This window comes from Pelophylax lessonae (genome assembly GCF_965119305.1).
Source record: "Pelophylax lessonae genome assembly, chromosome: 1".
NCBI classification, from domain to species: Eukaryota; Metazoa; Chordata; class Amphibia; order Anura; family Ranidae; genus Pelophylax; species Pelophylax lessonae.
Window position 1 is genome coordinate 489,333,762 of NC_138768.1, and position 23,689 is coordinate 489,357,450.

General features: G+C 43.6%; 1 protein-coding gene across 1 annotated transcript; it reads left to right on the forward strand.

Annotated features, from left to right (window-relative positions):
- Window positions 1-8,346: 8,346 nt before the first annotated feature.
- LOC309547091 (uncharacterized protein) lies at window positions 8,347-11,939 on the forward strand (the record flags this gene model as incomplete). The annotated part of the gene is made up of 2 exons (XM_082246880.1): window positions 8,347-9,702; window positions 11,728-11,939. 2 exons carry the CDS (start codon window positions 8,347-8,349, stop codon window positions 11,755-11,757), a joined length of 1,386 nt encoding a protein of 461 aa, XP_082103006.1. The 3' UTR covers window positions 11,758-11,939.
- Window positions 11,940-23,689: the final 11,750 nt, after the last annotated feature.

Here is a 23,689-nt window from a genome sequence, read left to right on the forward strand (position 1 = left end):
TGGCCATGATCTTAATGTCAATATTAAGGAGGGATATCGGGCGGTAATTAGCCCAGGAAGAGTCGTCAGTCTGTGGTTTAGGGACCATTGAGATGGCTGTGGTGAGGGAATCAGAACCAAAGGAATGACCCCTAAGTATGGAATTGTAAGCCTTGGTAAGCATAGGGGTCAGGAGGTCAGAGATAATGTTTGTAGTAAGAGGCTGTAAACCCATTCCGGACCGGGTCGTTTATTGAGTTTAGCATTACGAATTTCGAGGTCCGAGATGGGTGAATCTAGAGCATCTCGTTGCGAAGCAGATAAGGTGGGCAAGTCGAGATCTGAGAGGAAGTCAGAGGTCCGCGTGTCGGTGGAGAGTTGAGGAGGAGAGTAGAGCTTGAAAAGGTGATGACGGAATGTCTCTAAGATCTTGACCGGATTGCTAGTGTGGGTTGTAGGGGAGGTTTTAAGGCGTATTGGTTTACGGGTGACATTGGCATTACGAAGGGACAGAGCAAAAAATGTGTCAGGTTTATTGGCTTTAATGTAAAACCTGTGGTGAGAGCGTCGCAGTTGCTTCTCGGCAGAATCAGTGAGGAAGAGGTCCAGTTCCAACGTGGCCTTATCGAGGGCAAGTTTATTTTCAGGGGTGGGGTGTGATTGGAATCAGTCGTGGGCACTAGTGTAGGTCGAGTCTAGGGTGAGGTAGAGGCGTCGGCGTTCCTTTTTGCGGCAGGAGGCCAGGCTAATGAGGGTGCCGCGGATGACCGACTTATGCGCTTCCCAAAGTGTTAGTGGCATAACTTCAGTTGTGTCATTATTGGCGACAGTCTTTAATCGCTGCGGCCATCTCGAGTCTGTAGGATGGGTGTTTTAGGAGGGTGTCGTTCAACGACCAGGTGAAGGAATGCCGTTTGGGTATCAGGGAGTCGAAGGTGGAGACTAACGCGTTATGATCAGACCATGGAATTGGAAGATTGAGGAAGCCAAGAGTGAGGGGGAAGTCGCTATGGAGGTAAGTATATGGTCAATACGCAAGGATGTCTTGTGCGGGTTGGAATAAAAAGTATATTGTCGTTTTGACGGTTTTGTTCGCGCCACGTGTCAATTAGAGAGTGGGCGTGGAGTAGCTGTTGGAAGGTGAGTCTACTTGTGGACTGCGAGGGTGCGGCCAGTATTGGTAACTGGGTACCTTCGAGCAGATGTCGCCAATTCTCCAGTGCCAGTTTTATGGCAAGCAACTCCTTTTCACCCACTGGGTAATTCACCTCTGGGCTGCTTAGTGATTTTGAAAAGAAAGCAACTGGGTGGAGTGATGAAGTGTTTGTTGGTCGTTGGGAGAGAACTGCTCCTACTGCCATATTTGACGCATCTACCTCTAGAATATATTGGAGGGATGGGTCTGGATGGCGTAGTATGGGAGCAGAAGTAAAGCTTGATTTTAACAAGCAGAAAGCTTGATTTGCTTCTTCTGACCATTTGAATGGTTTTTTTATACTTGTCAGTTGTGTGAGAGGTCTCACAATAGCGGAAAAGTTCTTGATGAACTTCCTATAGTAGTTCGAGAATCCAAGGAATCGCTGTAGGGCCTTACGAGTTGTTGGTATAGGCCAGTCTAGAATACAGGATATCTTACTCATATCCATCTTAATTCCAGTTTTGGATATGAAGTATCCTAGAAATAATATTTCTTCTTTATGAAATAGACATTTTTTTAATTTCACATATAGTCTGTTTGAGAGCAGTCTGGACAACACAAGTCTTACATGTTTTATGTGTTCAGGCATAGATCGAGAATAGATAAGTATATCGTCTAGGTATACTACAACACAGACATCAAGTAAGTCTCTAAAGATGTCGTTTATGAATCTTTGGAAAGCTGCGGGAGCATTACATAGCCCGAATGGCATCACAAGGTATTCGAATAGTCCGTATCTGGTTCTGAATGCTGTTTTCCACTCATCCCCGTCACGGATTCGGATTAGGTTGTATGCCACTTTCAGGTCTAATTTGGTGAAATAAGTAGCCCCACGCACCTGTTAAATAAGTTCAGGGATGAGTGGCAAAGGATAGCGATCCTTTATCGTAATCGTGTTTAATTACCTATAATCGATAATAGGCCTGAGACTGGAATCCTTATTGCGGACAAAGAAAAGTCCTGCAGCAGTGGAAGAAGTAGAGGGTCTAATGAACCCTTTTGTCAAATTCTCATCCAAGTATTCCTTGAGATGAGAAAGTTCATCCTGTGAAAGGGGATAAACATGACCGAAAGGCAATTTGCTGTTAGGGAGTAGATCGATAGTGCAATCGTAATCCCTATGGGGAGGCAACACTTGAGCATTTTTCTCAAGGAACACTTCGGACAGATCCTGATAGCATAGTGGTGCAATTTCATCTGACACCACAGACAGAATCTTCCCATAAGATGGGAGGTTACACGTATTCTCACAATAGTGAGAAGGGAAAACCAAAGTCCGTTTTTTCCAATCTATGATTGGTTGGTGTGTGTGTAACCAGGGAAGCCCCAAAATAATAGGAAAATGGGGTGAGGATAGTATGTCAAAGGTGATGGTCTCCACATGTGATTCGTTGGTAGTGGCAAGGAGTGCCTTTGTCTGGTTGGTGATTGGACCAGAAGACAGTGGAATACCATTAATGAAAATAACAGAAACAGGCTTAGATTTTGAAATAATAGGTATTTTATTTAAGGTAACAAAGCGTGTATCAATATAGTTTCCACAAGATCCAGTGTCGACCATAGCCTTGGTGGTGATCCTAGTTTGGTCCCATTGTAATATTAAATGAACAAAAAGATAGGGGTTAGAAAAGGAAGTCGTTAATCCTCCCAGCAAGACATGTGAACACTCACCCTCTTTTTTGCGGACAAGGGGACAGGTGCTTATCAAATGATCCGAGGATGCGCAGTACATGCAGAGATTTCTGGATGTTCTTCTAGCTCGTTCAGTAGTCGTTAAAGGTGGGCGTATGGTTCCTACATCCATGGGAGTAGGGTCAACGGCCGAAATCTGAGAAGGACTAGACAATGGCATTCCCATCTTTTCAGCCCTTCTTTCTCGCAGTCGTCTGTCGATGTTGATACTAAGTTGTATCAAGGCCTCCAAGGTGCCAGGTAAATCCGCTCGGGCGAGCTCATCTTTAACAGCTTCCGATAACCCGAGTCTGAATTGAGTTCGCAAAGATGTGTCATTACACCCTGAATCAAGGGTCCATCTTTTGAACTCAGATACAAAGTCTTCTACAGGTCTCCTTCCTTGTTTTAAGGCCCTCAACTGAATATCAGCAGTACTCTGCCTATTGGGGTCATCGTATAAACTAGCGAGTTCCGCTAGGAATAAGGAATAGGTGTTGAGAATCTGATCATTATTCTCAAAGAGAGAGTCTGCCCAGGCCCGTGGATCACCCGTCAAGTATGAAATAACGGTACAGACTTTTATTTGATCAGTGGGGTATGTACGAGGTTTTAACAAAAAAAGCAATTGACATGCGTTTTTGAATTCACAAAATTTTTTCCGATCACCTGTAAACACTAGAGGAGGGTTTATTTTAGGTTCAGGAGGCTGAACAGCAGTAAGCCGTGAGAGCTGGGTTACCTGCTGTGTCAGAGTCTGATTCTTTTCTTGTACGTCAGTCAGAGCAAGTATTAACGCTTTTACTTGTTGTGTTAATTGTGTCACTTGAGCGGGTAATTCTGCTGAATCCATTTTTAAGGTTCGTTCAATCTGTAACGCTCCTGCGTTTTTATTATAGGCTGGATTTGCAGCTGCAAAATCTCCACTCAGTAGTCATGTAGAGATGTGTTGAATACCAGATCCAACTCTCCAGGACTCATCACCGTGGGCCTGTCAGCTTCAACATACAGATATATACACACTCAATGAGATGTTCCTGGAGTGATAGGATGTATATGATAGTATGAAGGTGATGTGCTGAAGGGACAGGTGTGAACAGTGACAAGGATGGTAATCACTTGATAGGTTTTGTATAGGAGAGTTCAAGATGGTATTTAGGAATGCAGATAGGTTAGTATCGAGTATGCTAACAGGTGGTGAGGACAGCAGATGACAAATACAGGATAGACTAACCCAGTGCAAGGATAGATAGTAGTAGACAGGAGAGCTAACAATCTATGCAGCAGTGCAGATGATAGATGGTAGTAGGCTCAAGAGCTAGCAATCTATGTAACAGTGCAGATGATAGGATAGTATGGATAGGTGGTAACAGTCCTTAATGTGCATAGGTAGATAGTGCAATAAGGTTATGGAGGGTTCCCCTGCGGGGTACTTATCACTTGTAATGTTAGTAGTTTAGAGAGGTCCAGTAGATAAGGAATGATCCGGTAGCGAGATACAGGGATCAGTAGCGAGGTTCCGGTCTGCTCCAGGTAAAGGGAATAGCTGGAGGTTCCGATCGAGAGACAGGCTTGAAAGCATGTGGATATCAAGGCAGGTTGAACGAACAATGTGAGTGAGACCGCCGGCGGTTGAAATAGCCGCTCTGCGGCGCTCAGCAGTGACATCATCGTTCTTAAAGGTATATGCGTACCACCTGAAGAGAAAGGTGGGACGCATTACAGAGAAAGGTGGTGATTAAGGGTACCGGAGGTACCGGAATCTTACAATCTGCTAGTCTTGTATTATGCTCCTAAATATTGTAATAGTTTTGTATGTACAGATTGTTTTTGCATAGTAAAAGCACATTTATACACCACAAAGGTCTAAGTTTTCTTGGTTGTACCGCAAAGTAACCTTGCTAGAAACGCACGCAAAACATTTGGGGGCTCGTCCGCGATTTGCGATATAAATTCAACTGAAACAGACCTGTTTTCTGTGGTGTGTTGTGTAGCTTGTGCTAGGTAAAAAATGCTGCGTAAGCTGTTTAGGAAAAGCAAGGCTGCAGAGGTTTCTGGTGTCCAGAAGGAAATGTGCAGTTTACCTATCTGGGCCAGAGACAATGAGTGGGAGTCTCTTGCTAAAGAATTTGCAAAGTATGCTTCTCCTTTGAATAAGGGGTGATAAAATCTCAGATCATTTTGTAGATTTTAGCCTTAAGGGGTTGGATTTAAGTAAAGCAGAAAAGAGGACAGTTTCCACAGTGGGTTGGTATTTTCTTCATGCTCTCTATACAGAATCACAGAGAAGGGAGAAGGCAGAGGCAGAAGTTAAGTTATTGAAAGACCAGCTAGCAGTTGCTTCAGAGTGAGTGCGTTCAACTGCTAGTAGGGCTGATGATTTGCAAGAGCGGTGTGCAGCCCTCATGACCAAATCAATTAATGCCTTAAGGAAAAGAAAGGGACGTAAACCTGTTAGTAAAGCCAGGGTACGTGCCATTGTCACATCCCAAAACTGGGATTGTGAGGATGTCTCCTCCAATGATAGTGAGGATGAGGAAATAGAATTTGATGTTTCTCATGATGATCATCCAATGGGAAAGAAAAAGTGTGCCAGACCTCTCATTACTAAGCATAGGAAAAGGCAACATGATAGAGAGGATATGGCAGATGGGGAGGTGCATTATCGCAACCCCAGAGATGTTGAATTTGAAGAAGTCAGGGAGTTTACACAAACTGAACTCCATGAGCTGGCAAAACAATACAAACAAAGGCCCGGGGAACCCCTATTGAGTTGGCTCTTACGTTTGTGGGATGAAGGGGCGGACAGCGTTGTTTTGTCAGGCAAGGAAGCAGTGGCTTTGGGAGTGTTAACCCATGATCCACAATTGCGTCAGGCCATGCGAAAAGCCCGAGAGTTTAGTGTGAATTTTTCACTCTTAGACCTCGTGAGAGATGGTATAGTCCGAGTATACGCTAATCCTAGTGACCTGGAAAATACCTACTCGTGGAGAACATTAGGAGAAGGTATTTCCAGGTTACGTGAGATGGGTTGTATATCCGGATTAAATACATTTCCAGAATGGATGGGTCCAGATATGGAACCCTTCACGTCTCCTCTGCGATCTAAGCTAATGAAGTCTGCACCATTTAATCTCAGGGCTCCTTTATTGTCTTTGCTGGGAGGCCTGGGTTTAAACAGCAAAATTCATGAAGCAACAACCCTTTTAAGCCAGTTGGGGGAGCTAGAGGAGACTAAAACAAAACCTGTCAGGGCAGTAGATAAGGTCAGACAGGCAGAGATCAGGCTGAAAAGGACTTTTAAAGTGAAGAAAGGGAATGTGGGAGAGAAGACAGGAGGTGAAGAGAAAACCAGGCTAGTTATCTCTAGGAAACAAATGTGGGTGGACCTATTAAAGGCAGGAGTACCTAAAAGTGAGATAGATGGCATCTCTACTGCAGAAATTTTGAAGCGGTGGAAACATTTAGTGGGGAAAACTGTCAGGGTTAGAAACACTACTCCTAGTGAAGATAACATCAGCCTAGATTTAGAGACAACAGAACAGACACCTCCTGTTAGTCCCAAACCCATTCCCAAAACTGAACATGAACCCAAAGCCAAATCCCTTTATCCTGGGGAGGAGTTAGAGAGAATTAGAAAAGGGGATTGGGAGGTCCCTTATCCTTTATGAAGGGAAGGTGGGTCTCCTGTAATAGCAATAAGAACAGTGACAGCAGGAGACCGACGCCCATATGCACCTGTCACTGTATGGTGGGGGAAGTCGTCTCCTCCTACACATGTCATGGCTTTAGTGGATACTGGAGCTGAAGTTACACTTTTGCAAGGAGATCCTTCCCATCACAAAGGAGAATTGATTTATGTAGAAGGTTTGGGAGGGCAAACCACACCAGCAGTTAGGACACGGGTGAAATTGGCTATTGGCAAGGGACCAGGATTTTGGACAAATGTTTTGGTATCAGAGTTACCTGAAAATATTCTTGGGATGGTACTTCAAGGTCAGTCTATTCTGACTGAACAAGGTACATTCACATTCGGGTATCCTGATAAAACGTATCTGGTCAGGGCGGTGAAGGCTGTGGTCAGAGGTCATGCAAAATGGACCCCTGTCTTTATTCCTCCACCAGAGAAGCCAGTCTGTCTCAAGCAATACAGACTTCCTGGAGGCCACAAAGAAATTGGGGAGACTATTCATGAACTGTTAAGAGTAGGGATCCTTAGACCTGCTGTAAGTCCATTCTCATCTCCGGTGTTCCCAGTAAAGAAACCTGATGGGACATATAGAATGACTGTGGATTACAGAGGTCTAAACAAAGTGGCACCTCCATTAAAGTCAGCTGTACCGGATATGATCTCAATCATTGAGAAAATTGCTAAAGAGGCAGGAGAATATCATGCTGTGATAGACCTGGCTAATGCTTTCTTTTCGATTTCAATAGACCCAGAGTGTCAGAACCAGTTTTCCTTTGTGTGGAATGGCCGCCAGTACACTTTCACTGTCCTTCCTCAAGGATACCTTCATTCTCCAACGATTTGTCATGGACTGATTGCCCGAGATTTAAGCACCCTAAATCTGAAAGTCGCTGTGTTTCACTACATTGATGACATCATGATCTCTGGAACAAAGGAAGATGTAACTGAAGCACTGCACCTGCTGATACAGCACATGGAGAACAGAGGGTGGGCTATCAACAGAGACAAAGTCCAAGGACCTGCCACAGAGGTGAAATTCCTGGGAATGATGTGGACTGGGCCACAGAGGAAAATTCCAGAGACAGTTGTGCAAACTATCCAGGCATTGTTGCCACCTACTACCAAAAAGGAGGCGCATAAGTTCATTGGAGTTGTGGGATTCTGGAGATCATTCATCCCACATCTTGGACTGATTCTGAGGCCTATATACAATGTCACAAGAAAAAAGACTGAGTTCACATGAGGTTCAGAGCAACGGACCGCATTCCTGGCTGCTAAAGAAGCCATTTTGCAGCATCAAGGATTGGGACCTGTGAGACACGGAGTACCATTTCAGCTGGATGTAGTTGAGCAGGATGGTACAATATCTTGGAGTCTGTGGCAGCCAAATGAAAAGAAGGGACTGAGAGCAATACCCATTGGATTTTGGTCCAAACAACTTACAGGGGCACAGAAGAGATACACGCCCCTAGAGAAGTACCTGTTTGGGGCCTACACAGCACTTCAACACGTAGAGACCATTACAGGAAAGGACACAGTGACCATCCATACTGCATTGCCAATAGCAGGATGGGTGAGAGATAATGGACTGACCACTAGGGCAGCTGTAGCCCAGAACCAAACACTGATGAAATGGAAGTGGTACCTTCAAGAAAGAGGGGGTATTGCAGCTGGGGATGTCAGAGACATTTCAAAACAGTTGGCTGGGCTTGTCACTTTTACCAGCACCCATACAGAAGAAGAAATCCCTGTGCTGCAGTCATCCCCCATTCAGGAGGCTCCACCATTTGAGTCTCTGTCAGATAAGATGAAGGAGTCAGCATGGTTCACTGATGGTTTAGCCATAGTCACCTTGTCTGGTCGTAAATGGACAGCAGCAGCCTACAACCCGAGTACAGACACAGTCCTGCAGGAGACCGGAATTGGAGGGTCCAGTCAGTATGCAGAGTTGAAAGCTGTAGTGATGACTCTTCAGGAGGATCTTTCTTCCCATGTCACCATCTACACTGACAGCTGGGCGGTCTTTAAAGGACTGACAACTTGGATGCCTACGTGGAAGTCCAATGAATGGTTGATTCATGGAAAGGTGGTGTGGGGAGGCAAGGAAGTCTGGGACTTCATCTGGAAGGAAGCTCACTCCCGCACCATAAAAGTGGGGCATGTTGATGCACATGTGCCCCTGGTCCCAGACTTTGAGAACTATAACAGAATGGCAGACGAAATTGCCAAGGTGAATGCAGTTGTGCCAATTGATCCTGTCTTGATGAACTTGGCCAACTGGGCCCACAAGCAATCTGGACATTTGGGGCAGAAAGCAACATATGAATGGGCACAGCAAAGAGGATTGCCTATATCAATGGACATGATAAGGACTGTAATAGGCAACTGTACAGTGTGTGGAGAAGTGCGACAATGGCCATTGCAAAAGTACTCCACCGGGTCGATTAAGAGGGGAGAGAGGCCTGCAGAGATTTGGCAGATTGACTTCATCGGTCCCCTGCCCCAGGGAAACAATGGACTGAGGTATTGTTGCACTGCAGTGGACACCTATTCAGGACATTTGTTTGTTCATCCTTGCAAACGTGCAGATCAAGCCGCAACACTTCAACTGCTACAGAAAATTGTTGTTGCGTATGGCTGTCCCAAACAAGTCCAAAGTGATAATGGCTCACACTTCACCGGATCAACAGTACAGCAATGGGCCAAAGATTCTGGAGTGTACTGGTTGTGCCACATCCCATACCATCCACAGGCAGCTGGTTTGATTGAAAGATACAATGGGCTATTGAAGGACCAGATACGCAAACTTACACCCACACGTACACTAAGGTGGTGGGATCGGGTCCTCACACAGGCAGTCATGTTGTTAAATTCTAGGCCACTAGCCAAAAGCACACCATATGAAAGGATGGTTGGGGCTGGGGTGCAGATTCCACAGCTAGAGTGCAGAGTTCAGTATTTACACAAGGTTCCTGAAAGAACAGGGTTTAACAGGTACCAAGTTACTGCTTCCCATGACATAGAAACCAAGAGTGACGTATCTGAAGCTGAAGCCTATCTAGGAATGAGAGGGAATCTGGCAGGAAGGTTTGAAGTTATATTTGCATTGGCAGATGAGCTTCAGGACAGTGGCTGGGACTCTGATTGGTTAGTGGATAGTGATGTCCCGAACATAAAATTCGCTGTTCGCGAACGTGAACATCGGCGAATGTTCGCGAACCGGCGAACATTGCGAACCGCCATAGACTTTAATAGGCAGGCGAATTTTAAAACCCACAGGGACTCTTTCTGGCCACAATAGTAATGGAAAAGTTGTTTCAAGGGGACAAACACCTGGACTGTGGCATGCCGGAGAGGGATCACACAAAAAAAAGTTCTTAAAAATTGTAATTTTTTGATAGAGAGCCAATTATTGGAAAAATTAAAAAAAATAAAAATAAAAAATTTCTTTGGATTTAGCATCTGGGGGGTCTAAAAAGTGTACCTGTGAAGTTTCAGCTCTGTAGCATGTCCGGAACCAGAAAAAAATTACGGATTAGGGTTAGGGCTAGGGTTAGGGTTAGGGTTAGGGCTAGGGTTAGAGTTAGGGTTAGGGCTAGGGTTAGGGTTAGGTTTAGGGTTAGGGTTATTTTTATGGCTAGGCTTAGAGGGTTAGGGTTAAGGTTAGAGGGTTAGGGTTATGGTTAGAGGGTTAGGGTTAGGTTTAGTGTTAGGGGCTAGGGTTAGGGTTGCGGTGAGATACTTAGGGTTAGAGTTAGTAGCCCTACCCCTACCCCTCTAACTCTAACCCTAAGCACTAAAAATAACCCTAACCTTAGCCCTGACCCTAACCCTAGCCCTAACCCTAACCCTCATTCTATTTTTTTTCTGGTTCTGGACATGCTACAGAGCTGAAACTTCACAGGTACACTTTTTAGACCCCCCAGACAATAAATCCAAAGAAATTTTTTTTTTTGTTAAGTTTTTTTTTTTTTTTTAAGTTTTCCAATAATTGGCTCTCTATCAAAAATGACAATTTTAAGAACTTTTTTTGTGTGATTTAGTGTCTAGGGGGTCTAAAAAGTGTACTTGTGAAGTTTCAGCTCTGTAGCATGTCCAGAACCAGAAAAAAAGATAATTTTTCAGTAGAGCAGGGATGGTGGGAACCCCTTTTACACCTATATGATCTTTTTTTCCTGGTTCTGGACATGCTGCAGAGCTGAAACTTCACAGGTACACCTTTTAGACCCCCCAAACAATAAATCCAAAGACATTTTTTTTTTGTTAAGTTTTTTTTTTTTTTTTAAGTTTTCCAATAATTGTCTCTCTATCAAAAATGACAATTTTAAGAACTTTTTTTGTGTGATTTAGTGTCTAGGGGGTCTAAAAAGTGTACTTGTGAAGTTTCAGCTCTGTAGCATGTCCAGAACCAGAAAAAAAGATAATTTTTCAGTAGAGCAGGGATGGTGGGAACCCCTTTTACACCTATATGATCTTTTTTTTCTGGTTCTGGACATGCTACATATATATATATATATATATATATATTAAAAAAATACTCAAATACCAGCCCTCAAAGGGGCTTTTGGGGACAATATATATATATATATATATATATATATCACAGAACAAAAAAATTACACAAATACCAGCCCTCAAAAGGGCTTTTGGGGACAATATATATATATATATATATATATATATATATATATATATATATATATATATATATATCACAGAACAAAAAAAATTACACAAATACCAGCCCTCATATGGGCTTTTGGGGACAATAGATATATATATATATCCAAAAAAAACCTCAAATACCAGCCCTAGGAAGGGCTTTTTGGGGTGCTGTCCTTACAGCAGGAGTGTACCAAGAACGCTGGCTAACAAGACCGGGAACTGTCCCCAGCTATAACAGCAGCAGCAGCACCAGCACTTTCCCTGCTTTCAGTAACACAGAAATTATCTAAGATGGATGCTGCCCTTGCTTATTTATAGGAGGTGGGAGGGTGTGGGAGGGAGGTATGCTGATTGGCCTGGAATGTGTCTGCTGACTGTGATGTTCAGGGTCAAAGTTTGCCTCAATGATGATGTATAGGAGGCGGACCGAACATCGCATATGTTCGCCCGCAGCGGCGAACGCGAACGTTCGAAGTTCGCCGGGAACCGTTCGCCTGCGAACCGTTCGGTACATCTCTATTAGTGGATACTTCCCAGCAAGAGTGGAAACTGAGGCTCTATAATATCAAACCTTCCAAAATAAACAGCAGTGATCTTCTAGGAAATATCAGTATATTTCCTCTCCTCCCTATTGATGTTCTTTGGGAGGGTCAGAAGTGGATACAGGCAGGTGGAAAAGTGTTGGTCAGAGATCCAGGCAAGAAGTCAGTTAGAGGAGAGATTGTAGCTGAAGGGCCGGGATCTACTGTATATGTATTATTAGAAGGAACAGATAATCCGCTTTGTTTTCCACTCCACAGGCTGTCTCCGATTTGATCCATAGGAAGACCAGAGAAAGTGGTTACATGATGGACAGAATGATGGAAGGCCGCAAGAGCTATGGAGAGCAAGGCCTTTTGATGTATTACAAGCCTGGACTTGTTTTCTAAAGAACATTAGATTGGACTTTTCTAATGAACTCTTAGCCAAAGACTGAAATACCTTCATAGTTATAGGAGGGGGTTGTATTTTAGTTAGTTCCCCCATTGTGTTTTATTTAAGATAAACCAGGGGGTGGGAGAATTATTAGATGTCTTTATGTAAAGTTGGAGGCATTATGTCATTTGTGAGCCAAGGGGTGGAGTGTTGTGGAAATTGCATATTTAATAGTGGCTCACTAAATGATACCTTTCTTTTGTAAAGATTTGGAAAGGAAGTTTGGCCAAGCCTAACCCCCCCCCCTTCAAAGTCACTGTACAATGGATAAACAGCCCTTTTGTCCTCAGAACAAATGGTGTTGGTTTAAGGGGATGGTATATTCCTTAATCACAAGTCTAAATGACTGCTCAAAGCTGCAAGAAGTCAGTCTCAAACGAAACATCCATGAAGCGATGACTACTGACTTTTCTCTGTGCCATGTGCGAAAGCAAATGGGACTCCATGGCTGCAAACTTCTTTTAGCTAAGTATATTTGCTTTATCTTTATCTGTATCTGCTAGTCTTGTATTATGCTCCTAAATATTGTAATAGTTTTGTATGTACAGATTGTTTTTGCATAGTAAAAGCACATTTATACACCACAATTTCTAAGTTTCCTTGGTTGTACCGCAAAGTAACCTTGCTAGAAACGCACGCAAAACAACCCGAGACCGCCATCCAGCACTGTCCGGCAGGCAGCATTAGGCCTCCTCTGACCACTGTGCAAGTGCAAGCACTGTGAGCACTGTGCAAGTGTGCAGCAGCATTACAAGCCTCCTCTGAGTCTGACCTAAACACCGCAGGCATCCATCCAGCGCATTACAGGCCATCCCTTAGACCTGAGACCACAACCCAGCATTGTCCAGCAGCATTACAGGCCTCCTCTGCTCTGACCACTGTCATCCACACAGCACTGTCATCAAGAGAAATGTCCGCGACCGGGTCTGTGACTGGTAGAAAGAGAAGATCTATGGGTGTATTTTACATTTGATGCTAAGGACGACAAGACCCTTTGCAAACCATGTGGAGTGACACTAACTGGTAAAAATACAACAAACTTGAAGTGTCATTTGCGGACAACTCATCCCGAAATTCATACAAAGGTAAGCAGTGCATGCACTTAACTCCACTTTTGTATAAAGAGATAACTTAGCGCTGAGTGAGAGAGAATGTAAAATCAGAATGACTTGAATTTTTCCCCCTAATTTAACCTCACAGATACAGAAAACCTCAAATGATGGACCAAGTCAAGCCAGTGCACCACAGCAAACTATTTACACTGCTCTTTTAGGTGCTTCAAAATACAAAATTGACTCTAAGGAACAACGGGCCAGGGAGGAGGCCATAGCAAGATGGATTGGGCGCTCCGGATTACCAGTCAGAATGATTGAAGATGAGGACTTTGTTAGCATGATGGAGACAGTAGGTAGAAAGCTGACTGTTCCAAAGAAAACTAAAATAAGCAATCTGACAAACAATATCAGGATGAAAAACAAAAATTAAAAAGAGACTGACTGCTGCTCGGAGAGTATCTATTTTCACTGATTTGTGGACCAAGAAAGGACTCTCAGCTTCAATCCTTGCTATAAGTGCATGCTACTTTTGTGTTGAACAACATAAACCTGAACACCTATTGTTGGCCCTTGAACAAGTAGCCCGCCCACACACTGCACAGTCAATAAATACATGTGTGGACAAATGCTTGCAAGAGTGGGACATACCAAAGAGGAAGATCCTTACAGTGATAACAGACAACGGGAGCAATATGGTGGCAGCATTTAAACAAACCGCAGCAGCAGCAGAAGAACCACCCAGCTCTAGTGAGGAAGACTCCCCCATGACAGAAAGTGACTCTGAGGCGGAGTCTGAAATTGATGATCTGTGGTGAGCCAATTTTAATATTATTTTACATAGCACGGTTGACACCAGCTAATTATCACATGGATATGAGATGATTGATATGGGGACACTAGTATCTGATGCTACTCTATGGGTGCATATTTGTTATTTTTCCAGTAGTCTTGTGTAAAAGTATTCCCATAAGATGTTAAATGTTAAAATAATAGAATGGAATAGAAACCTTTTCTATACTTTATGCTTATTTGTCTGTGTTCCACTGTTAGGTATCAACAGATCGACATGGACCGAATGTAGTGTATTAACACAGACCAGGCTGTACAGGTTGCTTCTTTATTCACTGAACATCCCGCATGCCACTAACTTCAGCCACACCCAGCTCCCAGACATATACATAATTGTAACATTTTGCAGACAGCAACTTAACCCGTTGCTTACCATACTACATTCCCTCCTCTCTTTGAATAAAACATAACATGCACAACGTATTAATAAGATTAACAAAATGCATGAATGAACAACTAGAAATTTAAACTATAAACTCCTGACTATACACATAGTCCTTAAGGTAGGCCGGTGGATTAGTTGCTCGTTTTTCTCTTGGCCATTCCGATGTGGATGGTTGTGAATTGAAGTCTGGATCACTGGCAGTATCATCACTACTCTTTGCCTGTTCGCCGTCGTCCGATACTTGACCTTCAGACTCAATAAATTTCTTCACAAATGAGGAATTACGCACTTTTGTGTGTCCATCTAAATCCTCTAAAACCACTTGAGTACCTCTTTTCTCCTTTACAACATAAGGCTCAGGTTCAAAGGACGGAGCCAGTTTGTTAAACCAATCATTTTGAAGCAACACCTTATCACCCTGTTGAAGGCCACTAGGTTGACAATGGCGGCGGTGGTTTGCATACTGTTCAGCCCGGATCTTCCTTTCCTCGTCAATATGCCGAAAAGGTTTCTGACTCGTAGGAGGACCCCCAACGTCTGGCAATTTTGTCCTGAATTTGCAACCACAAAGAAGTTCCGCAGGACTAACTCCAGTGACAGTATGCGGAGTTGTGCGATAAGCCAAAAGAAAACGCCACAGTTCCTTTTTCCAGTCTCTTCTCTCTAAATGAGCAATCCGCAAAGCTTTCAGCAAGGTTCGATTCTGGCGTTCCACTTCCCCATTAGCTTGTGGCCAGTATGGAGTTGTACGATGATGTTCAATAGCATTTGATTTCAGATAGTCCTGAAATTCCTGAGAAGTAAATTGGGCACCATTATCACTCACAATCCGTTTAGGCAACCCATGAGACGCAAAAATGCTCTCCAACCCCTCAATTACAGTTGATGATGTAGCTTTAGTGAGAACTACCACCTCTTGCCACCTTGAATAATAGTCCACAACAACTAAAAGATGGTGTCCAGATGGAATGTCACACAGATCAATGGCTAAATCTTCCCATGGTCCCTCAGGTAGAACAGTGTGAGTTACTGGTTTTGGTTTAGGTTTGCTGCCCACCAACTGACATGCTCGACATGAAGAAACCAAACGTTCCACATCCTTGTCAATTCCTGGCCACCAGACTTTCTCACGTAATCTTTGTTTGGTGCGAACAATGCCTTGATGGCCCTCATGGGCTAAATGTAATGTACGTTTCCGTAAGTCTCTAGGCATCACAATACGATTGCCACGTAAAACTAGTTGTCCAGCAATACTCAGCTCTTGTCTGATTCTGTGATAGCTTGGATCACAATCCACCCAAATCCCTTGTCTTACGCATTTTCTCAATCGAGCAATTTCCGGATCCACAGATGACAATTCTTCAACCTCCCGCGGTGTCAATGCCTGAGGCATGGCGTTAGTAGCCACAAAACGAATGTACTCTTCTGCTAGGTTATGAACAGGTGCTGAAGACTGAGGCAATCTGGAAAGTGCATCTGCCGCATTAGTCGGTCCAGGTCTGTACCGCACTGTAAATCGGTACGGTAACAATCTGAGAACCCATCTTTCAATTCTGGCGGATGGTTTTGAGCGTGGCGAATATATCACTTCCAGAGGCTTGTGGTCTGTGATGATTTCAAAATCAAGGCCGTAGAGATAGGTGTGAAACCTTTCACATCCCCAAACAACAGCCAAAGCTTCTTTCTCGGTCTGAGAATAACGTCTCTCTACATCAGTAAGGGATCTGCTTGCATACTGAATAGGCCTGTAATCGCCTGTGCATTGTCTCTGAACCAAGATGGCGCCTAACCCCACAGGGCTAGCATCGACAATAACTTGGGTGTGTGCAGTAGAATTGAAATAAGCCAAAGTTGTGGCGCAAGTCAGCCGTCTCTTAAGTTCATCAAATGCACCTTGTTCCAAAAGGCCCCACTTCCAAGGGACTGCTTTGCGAGTTAACAATCTCAGAGGTTCACTGACAGTCGCCATATCTGGAATAAACTTGGCACAGTAATTCACTAGCCCAAGAAAACTGCGTACTTCTGCAGGGTTTTCAGGATTTCTGGCATCAGACACAGCTTTAATTTTACAGTCCTCCGGACCAATGCCCCTGTCAGACAGCACATGGCCCATAAAAGTCATTTTATTCATTTGAAATGTGCACTTCTTCTCATTTAATGTTAACCCTTTCTCCTTCAAGCGATTTAGCACTGCACGGAGACGTTCATCGTGCTCCTGTGTGTTTGTTCCCCACACAATTATATCATCAGAAATGTTATTCGTGCCTTCACAACCATGTAGCACTTGCTGAATCACATGTTGATAGGCCTCCGGTGCTGACGATACGCCAAACATCAACCTCTTGTATCTAAAAAGACCTTTATGGCTTGCAAATGTAGTGATGACTCTAGATGCTGGGGTCAATTCAATCTGATAATAACCCCATTTCAAATCCAGTTTACTGAAGACACTTGCCCCATTCATTGCACGTAGAACATCTTCAATAGTGGGAATTGGATGTCTCTCTCTCTGCACAGCTTGGTTAGCACATCTCATGTCCACACAAATCCGAATATCTGTGCCCTTTGGTACAACAACTAACGGCGATACCCATGGAGTGGGTCCTTCCACAGGTTCAATAATGTCAAGGTCTAGCAGCTCTGCCAGTTTGTGCTCAACAGGTGATCTCAGGCTATAAGGAAGTCTGCGTACTGGCTGTGCAATAGGCTTTACATGTGGATCAATGTGAAACTCCAACTGAAAATCCTTTCATTTTCCAAACCCAGAGAAGCAATCTTTAAATTCCTCTTTCAATGCAGAAATAGCAGGAGACAGCATATTCACTCTTGCGCTGCCTACATCACGGCCAATCTTTAACACCCCTAGTGCCATTGCAGTTTGACGACCAAGCAGAGGCGACCCTGTGCCATCTACAACATAGAATTCGGTCTGCAATGGAGGACCAGTCTCATGTGTTTGAACAGAGGTATAAAATTTGCCCTTAAGTTGTAGTGGTGTACTGGAGCCATAAGTATAAATCTGTTTAGTGGTGTTACACAATTTAAGGTGGTTTTCTCTGCTATTAAGACTGTGCCAAGAAGCTAAGTCCATAACATTGCATGTAGCTCCAGAGTCAATCAACACTGACACTTCTGTATTTCCAATCTTAATGGTTAATGTCCCAACTTGCAGAGAACACAGGGAGAATATAAATTCACAGTCAGGAGCACTCTCTTTATCCTCAGCTATAACATTTACTTGTGCTGATGGTCCTTTGGTTTTGTTATCTCTGGTTGTACTTCTACACACAGCTGCAAAATGACCTGTCTTTCCACAAGCATAGCACATTTTATTCTGTACCACAGTGCAGTCCTGACTTGTGTGTCCCTCTCTGCCACATTTACTGCAGGTTATATGTAAAGTCCTCTTTGGAAAACTCTCTTTCCTACTCCAGATATTCCTATTATTATAGGTAGGTTTGGAGACTGTTTTGACAGATGCAGTGTCCTTGGTTTCAATATGCAGAGCCTGGAGCTCAGACAGTTCAATGGCTCTTGTAATCTCCTGCAGACTAGTAAGTGTGAGACTAGGTTCTCTCAATAATCTCCTCCTGAGGTGCACAGATGTGCATTTCTCTATGACCTGATCTCTGATTATCTCCTCAGTTACAGTCCCAAAATCACAAGACTTTGCCAGATATTTCAGCCTAGTCACATAACTGTCTGTGGTTTCTCCCGGTTCTTGCACAGCCTGTCTAAACTTATATCTTTCATAGGGAATATTTTTCTTTGGCTCAAAGTACTCACTCAGTCTATTCATAGCTGTCTCATAGTCTGAATCATCCCCTGTTGCTCCCAGGGTTTCAAAAATGTCCTGAACTTGAGGTCCAGCTAGATGCAGCAGCATGGCTCTCTTCTGAGCAGGTGCAGTCACTCCTGTGGCTATAACATAGAGCTGAAATCCCTTCTTCCACTTGTCCCAGCGCTGTGAGAGACTAGTGTGGTCTCCAGACACATCAAACGGTCCGATAGCCGGTAAATCCAGAAAACTAGCCATCCTCGTCGCCAAAATGTAGTGTATTAACACAGACCAGGCTGTACAGGTTGCTTCTTTATTTACTGAACATCCCGCATGCCACTAACTTCAGCCACACCCAGCTCCCAGACATATACATAATTGTAACATTTTGCAGACAGCAACTTAACCCGTTGCTTACCATACTACACCGAACACCATGTGTAGTGCATACCTTACAACTTGTGGTCCACATGTTGCAGAAGGAGGTAAGTGTGAAGAGAATACTGGTTAAAGCAAGATCAATAGTGAACCTCTTCCGCAAGTCTTCCATTGCAACACAGAAGATATTGGAGCATTGTGGCCTGACCCTTTTCAATGACTGCCCCACACGCTGGTCAAGCACATTCAACATGATCGCAAGACTCCTCAAACTGAAAGAGTCAGTCTGCCAAATCGCAAACAACATGGGATGGGACAGCTTGCTCCCTAGTGAATGCCAAAAGTTAACATCATTGCATGACCTACTGCTGCCTTTTACAGAGCATACTAAAACCCTCCAGAGTGACACCATGTCCATGTCCCTGGCTGTCCCTGCTCTCTTTGATCTACTCAGCCACCTTGAGGACTTTATTTTCAATAGTTTTTATTAAAGGCTTTGCAATACAATACAAAGAATGAATAACTGTAACTAAACATATTACATTGTGCATATAACATCTTCAAAGATAGGAACATGACATGCAGCTGGTTATAGAAACTCAGGGTACATCAACATCATGAGATTAACATAAAGATACCAAATAACACCAGTAGCCAAAAGCAGTAGAGTTCACCAAGCATTAAGGGAGAACTGTCTGGTTGTGGGTGTGGCACCACAACAGCCAAGGTTGCCACAGAGAGAGAGACTTTTGGTAGGTCCCCCTACTTGAGGCAAACATGAGCTCATAAGAACAATGTTCATTGACCAAGTCCAGAACATCACGAACTGGAGGGGGTAGTAGTTTTTTCCAGTTCCTGGTGATAGTTAGTCGTGCTGCCAGGAGCACATGAGTAATGGCGTGTCTGGAGGCGGAAGGGAATTTTTCAATCGTTGAATTTAAAAGGGCAAGAGCTGGGGACGAGTTAACAGTGATATTGGTAATCTCAGTGAGCGTTCTAAATATTTCATGTTAGTAAGATCGAAGCAATGGGCAGTTCCAAAGGGTGTGAAAGATATCTCCCATTTGCCCGCAATTCCTCCAACAGAGGGGGGGAGGAGTGGCGATAGTATAGGGCTAGTTTGGAGGGTGTCAGGTGCCACCTAAGAGTGATTTTGATTGTTTGTTCCCACAGAGCTGAACAGTTGGTGTATTTGTATGCGTGACAAAGTGCTGTGTTCCATTGGAGTGTCGTGTAGGAGCTATGCAGATTCGCTTCCCACTGGAGAAGAGGTCGAGATTTAGTTAGTGTCCATTTGTCTTGCAGAGCTGAGTATATTTTCGAGATACCCTTGGATAACGGGGTAGGGTTTTTAATGAAGTGCCAAATATGGCTGGGGAAACTATAGAGGGGGTTTGGTGTGGTGGAAAGAAAGTGTTGGACTCTAAGGTAGGTGAAAAGCACTGAGGGGGGAAGAAGATGGTCATGCTGTAGGGTTGTTAAGGGTTTGAGGGCCTTGCCTTGGTAAAGCTGTTGTAGAGTCAATATAGCATATGTTTTCCAGTTGTTGAAAGAGATATTAGGGATCAATAGGGCAAGGACGTCTACCGGAATAGGTGGCTTTGAACAGTGATTTGGCTGATTTAGTTAGTCTGATGCCTAAGTATGGAATGGAATGGTCTGCCCAAGAAAACGGGAAGTGCTGTTGGAGAAAAGTCTTAGTAGTCAGGTCAAGGTTAAGGTCATATTTTGCTAAACCATTGTAGGACATGGTATGTGTCAGCTAGGGATGTAGTAGGGTTTGTGATCATCACCACCACGTCGTCCGCTAATAAGCTAATTTTATGATCATTTTTGTCAATGCCAAATCCCGAAATAAGGGGGTTAGAGCGTATATGGGTAGCCAAGGGTTCCATGAGAAGATTAAATATTAGAGAGGATAGGGGACAGCCCTGCCTTGTGCCATTGGTGATACTGAAGGGCTGGGAGAGCATGTTAGAAGTAAAGACTCTAGCTGAGGGAGTTGTGTAAAGTGCCAGGATGGCTGAGAGAATATTACCAGGGAATCCGAATCAATTCAGCACAGCCTTGATATAGTCCCAGTGGACTCTGTCGAACGCCTTCTCTGCATCCAAAGATAGGAGCAGAGAAGGCGTTCAAGAGATCTCGGCATGATGGATGATGTTGATCAGTCGCCTGGTAGCATCCGACGCTTGGCGGAACGGAGTAAATCCGGATCGATCTAAGTGGACAATGGAGGGCAGGATAGTTTGGATCCTATTCGCAATCAATTTGGCGTTGATTTTTGTGTCGAGGTTTAACAGGGAGATTGGCCGAAAGTTTTGAGGGGAAGTGGGATCTTAACCCGGTTTTGGCAGGGTGATGATCAACGCTTGAAGCATCTCAGAAGGGAATGAGGAAGAAGAGGTAGCTTGGAGGAAAAAAGGGAGCAGGTGGGGAGTTAGGATGGAGTGGAACTGTTTGAAATATTCCCCAGATAGTCCATCCGGACCTGGCGATTTATTAGAGGGAAGGGCTGATATGACCGAGGTGATGTCCTGAATGGTAAACAGGGCATTAAGAAGTTCAAATTGTTCTTCAGAGAGGGCAGGTAGCGTGATTTTGTCTAGGAATGTACAGTATTAATTTCCTCCAAAGAGGGTTGGTGTCTACCTGTGTCCTGTTTGATTTTGTACTGTGTCTCATAATAAGTGCTAAATGCATAGGCAATATCTTGTGGATTATATACCCTTTTTGAGGAAGTCGGATGGAGTAGGTAATCAATTCTGGTTCTAACCCTCTGGCCTTTGATTTTCTGTGCCATATTCTTCCCCGCTTTGTTGGAGGTAGAATATACCGCTTTGCACCTGCGTTGGAATTTTTCAAAATCAATCAGTAATAAAGACCGCAGTTCTTGCTTCAGGGTGGTTAGTTGCAGTTTTGTAGCGTGATCCGGACAAGTCTTGTTTTTCGTTTCTAGATCGGCTATAGAGGGAAAGAAGAGACAAACTCTGTGTCCACCTTGAGGACTTTAAACAGAACACTAGCTACCAAGACCTTGCCACAATTGCACAGAAAATGAAAGGGAGTGTGAACCAGCGTTTTGCTTCATTTTTAGATCCAACAGATCAAATGTTCTCGCCACTTGCAGCAGCTGCTTGCTTTGTCAACCCTACTGTCTGTGAAACCCTTGTTGATGTGGTAGATCATGAGAATATTCAGGAATTGTTTAAAAAGGCAGAGGAGTATGCGATAAGAAAATCCACTTCGCCCCACACGCAACATAATGAATTGTCTGAAGATGATGTGCAACTAGCGGAACAGGAGAAAATTGAAAATATTCGGAGGAAGTTGAAGAAGCACCGGCATCCACCTCTAAGCAGCCAATCTTTCGGTTTCTTTCTAAATGCCGCAGGCAGAGGATCTCCCCAAAAGACCCAGGCAGAGGATCTCCCCAAACAGCATAAAACAGCATATCAGAAAATATAAGGAAGAGCTTTTGCATCAAGTTGAGGACGACACTGCAACAGATTTTTGGCTGTCAAAGAGTGACACTATTTATCACCAGCTAAAACCTTTTGCTTTAAACCTGCTGGCTATGCCAGCTTCTCAAGCCTTTGCAGAGAGGGTATTCAGTGTCACAGGTGACCTCTTTAGAGGCCGGCGAAACAGAGCAAGGGTCCTTTTGGCACAAAGTGCTTTCCTTAAAATTAATCAAAACAAATAGAAGTGTTTTATTCTTGGTATTTCTATAAGAAGCATACCTAATACTTGTGCTTCAACAACAGTTGTAATTGTCAATTCAATTCATTGGAAAAATGCACACAGGCTACAAATGCCATTAGTATGTGAAACAATAACAACAACCACCACTTATTACCTCCTCTCTCTTAGCATTGACAAATGTTACAATAGAGACAAATCTCACACTAATGAAAAAGAAAAATTGATCAGTAACGGTCAAAAAGGCCAGCCTTACGTCGGGGTCCTGCTGCAGTAGTCTTTTTAGTGTAATATTTTCCTCTATTGTCATTGCGAATGCTGAGACTGAGAAAGAGAAGAGAGGAGTTGATAAAAAGTGGTAAGTCTGTTATAATTCAGACCCTAATGGCATTATTGTAGACTGTGCACATTGTTATTGAATACATTCAATGAGAATTAGAACTGTTAAAATTATAAACTGACACTGTAAATGGGTTCTTATTGTAGAAATAAGCATTACCCTCCTCAAGTTACAGTATTGGTTTATTATGCTGTGCCAGTGCCAGACTGGCAGTGACAGTGCCTGTGCAGCTGTTCTTGGATGGTTGAGGCGGGAAATTGTTCTCTTCTCAGAGGATGTTTTTGTACCATTCTTTATTCGTGGCTGTGTTCTTAGGCAAAATTGTTACTGAGTAGTGAGTGAGCACACTCCCTTGTTGGCTGGGAACTTAGCAACCCCCCCACAGTGGTCTCAGCTCACTCTCAGGATGCTTTACTGTTGCCATGAGCATGACACAGGACTGATAACAGTGAGCTGGTGCTTATGTTTTCTTCCCTAGAGTCTCTGCAGCTGTTCTTGGATGGTTGAGGCAGGAAGTTGTTCTCTTCTCTGAGGATGTTTTTGTACCATTCTTTATTCATGGCTGTGTTCTTAGGCAAAATTGTGAGTGAGCCCACTCCCTTGTTGGCTGAGAACTTAGCAACTCCCCCACAGTGGTCTCAGGTCTCAGGATGCTTTACTGTTGCCATGAGCATGACACAGGACTGATGAAGTGAGCTGATGCTTATTTTTTCTTCCCTGGAGTGAGTCTCTGGACAAAGTTTTTTTGGGATGCCCCAAACAATCAGAAAGGGGAATCATCAGAGAAAATGACTTTACTCCAGTCCCTTTGACACCAGGTAAAGCTGCTGAAATGTTTTATTGTGTTCTGTTCAGTTTCTTGACCTGTTAAAGTTCATGTAAATGTGCACTGCATGACTGGCATCATCATCACGAGCCTGCAAAGTTTTTATTTTTTTGTAATTTTGTTACATTTTTAAATTTTTACCCCCTTTGGTCAACAAGGCAATATTCTTGGCAAAACAGTTTTGCCTAAATAAAGAC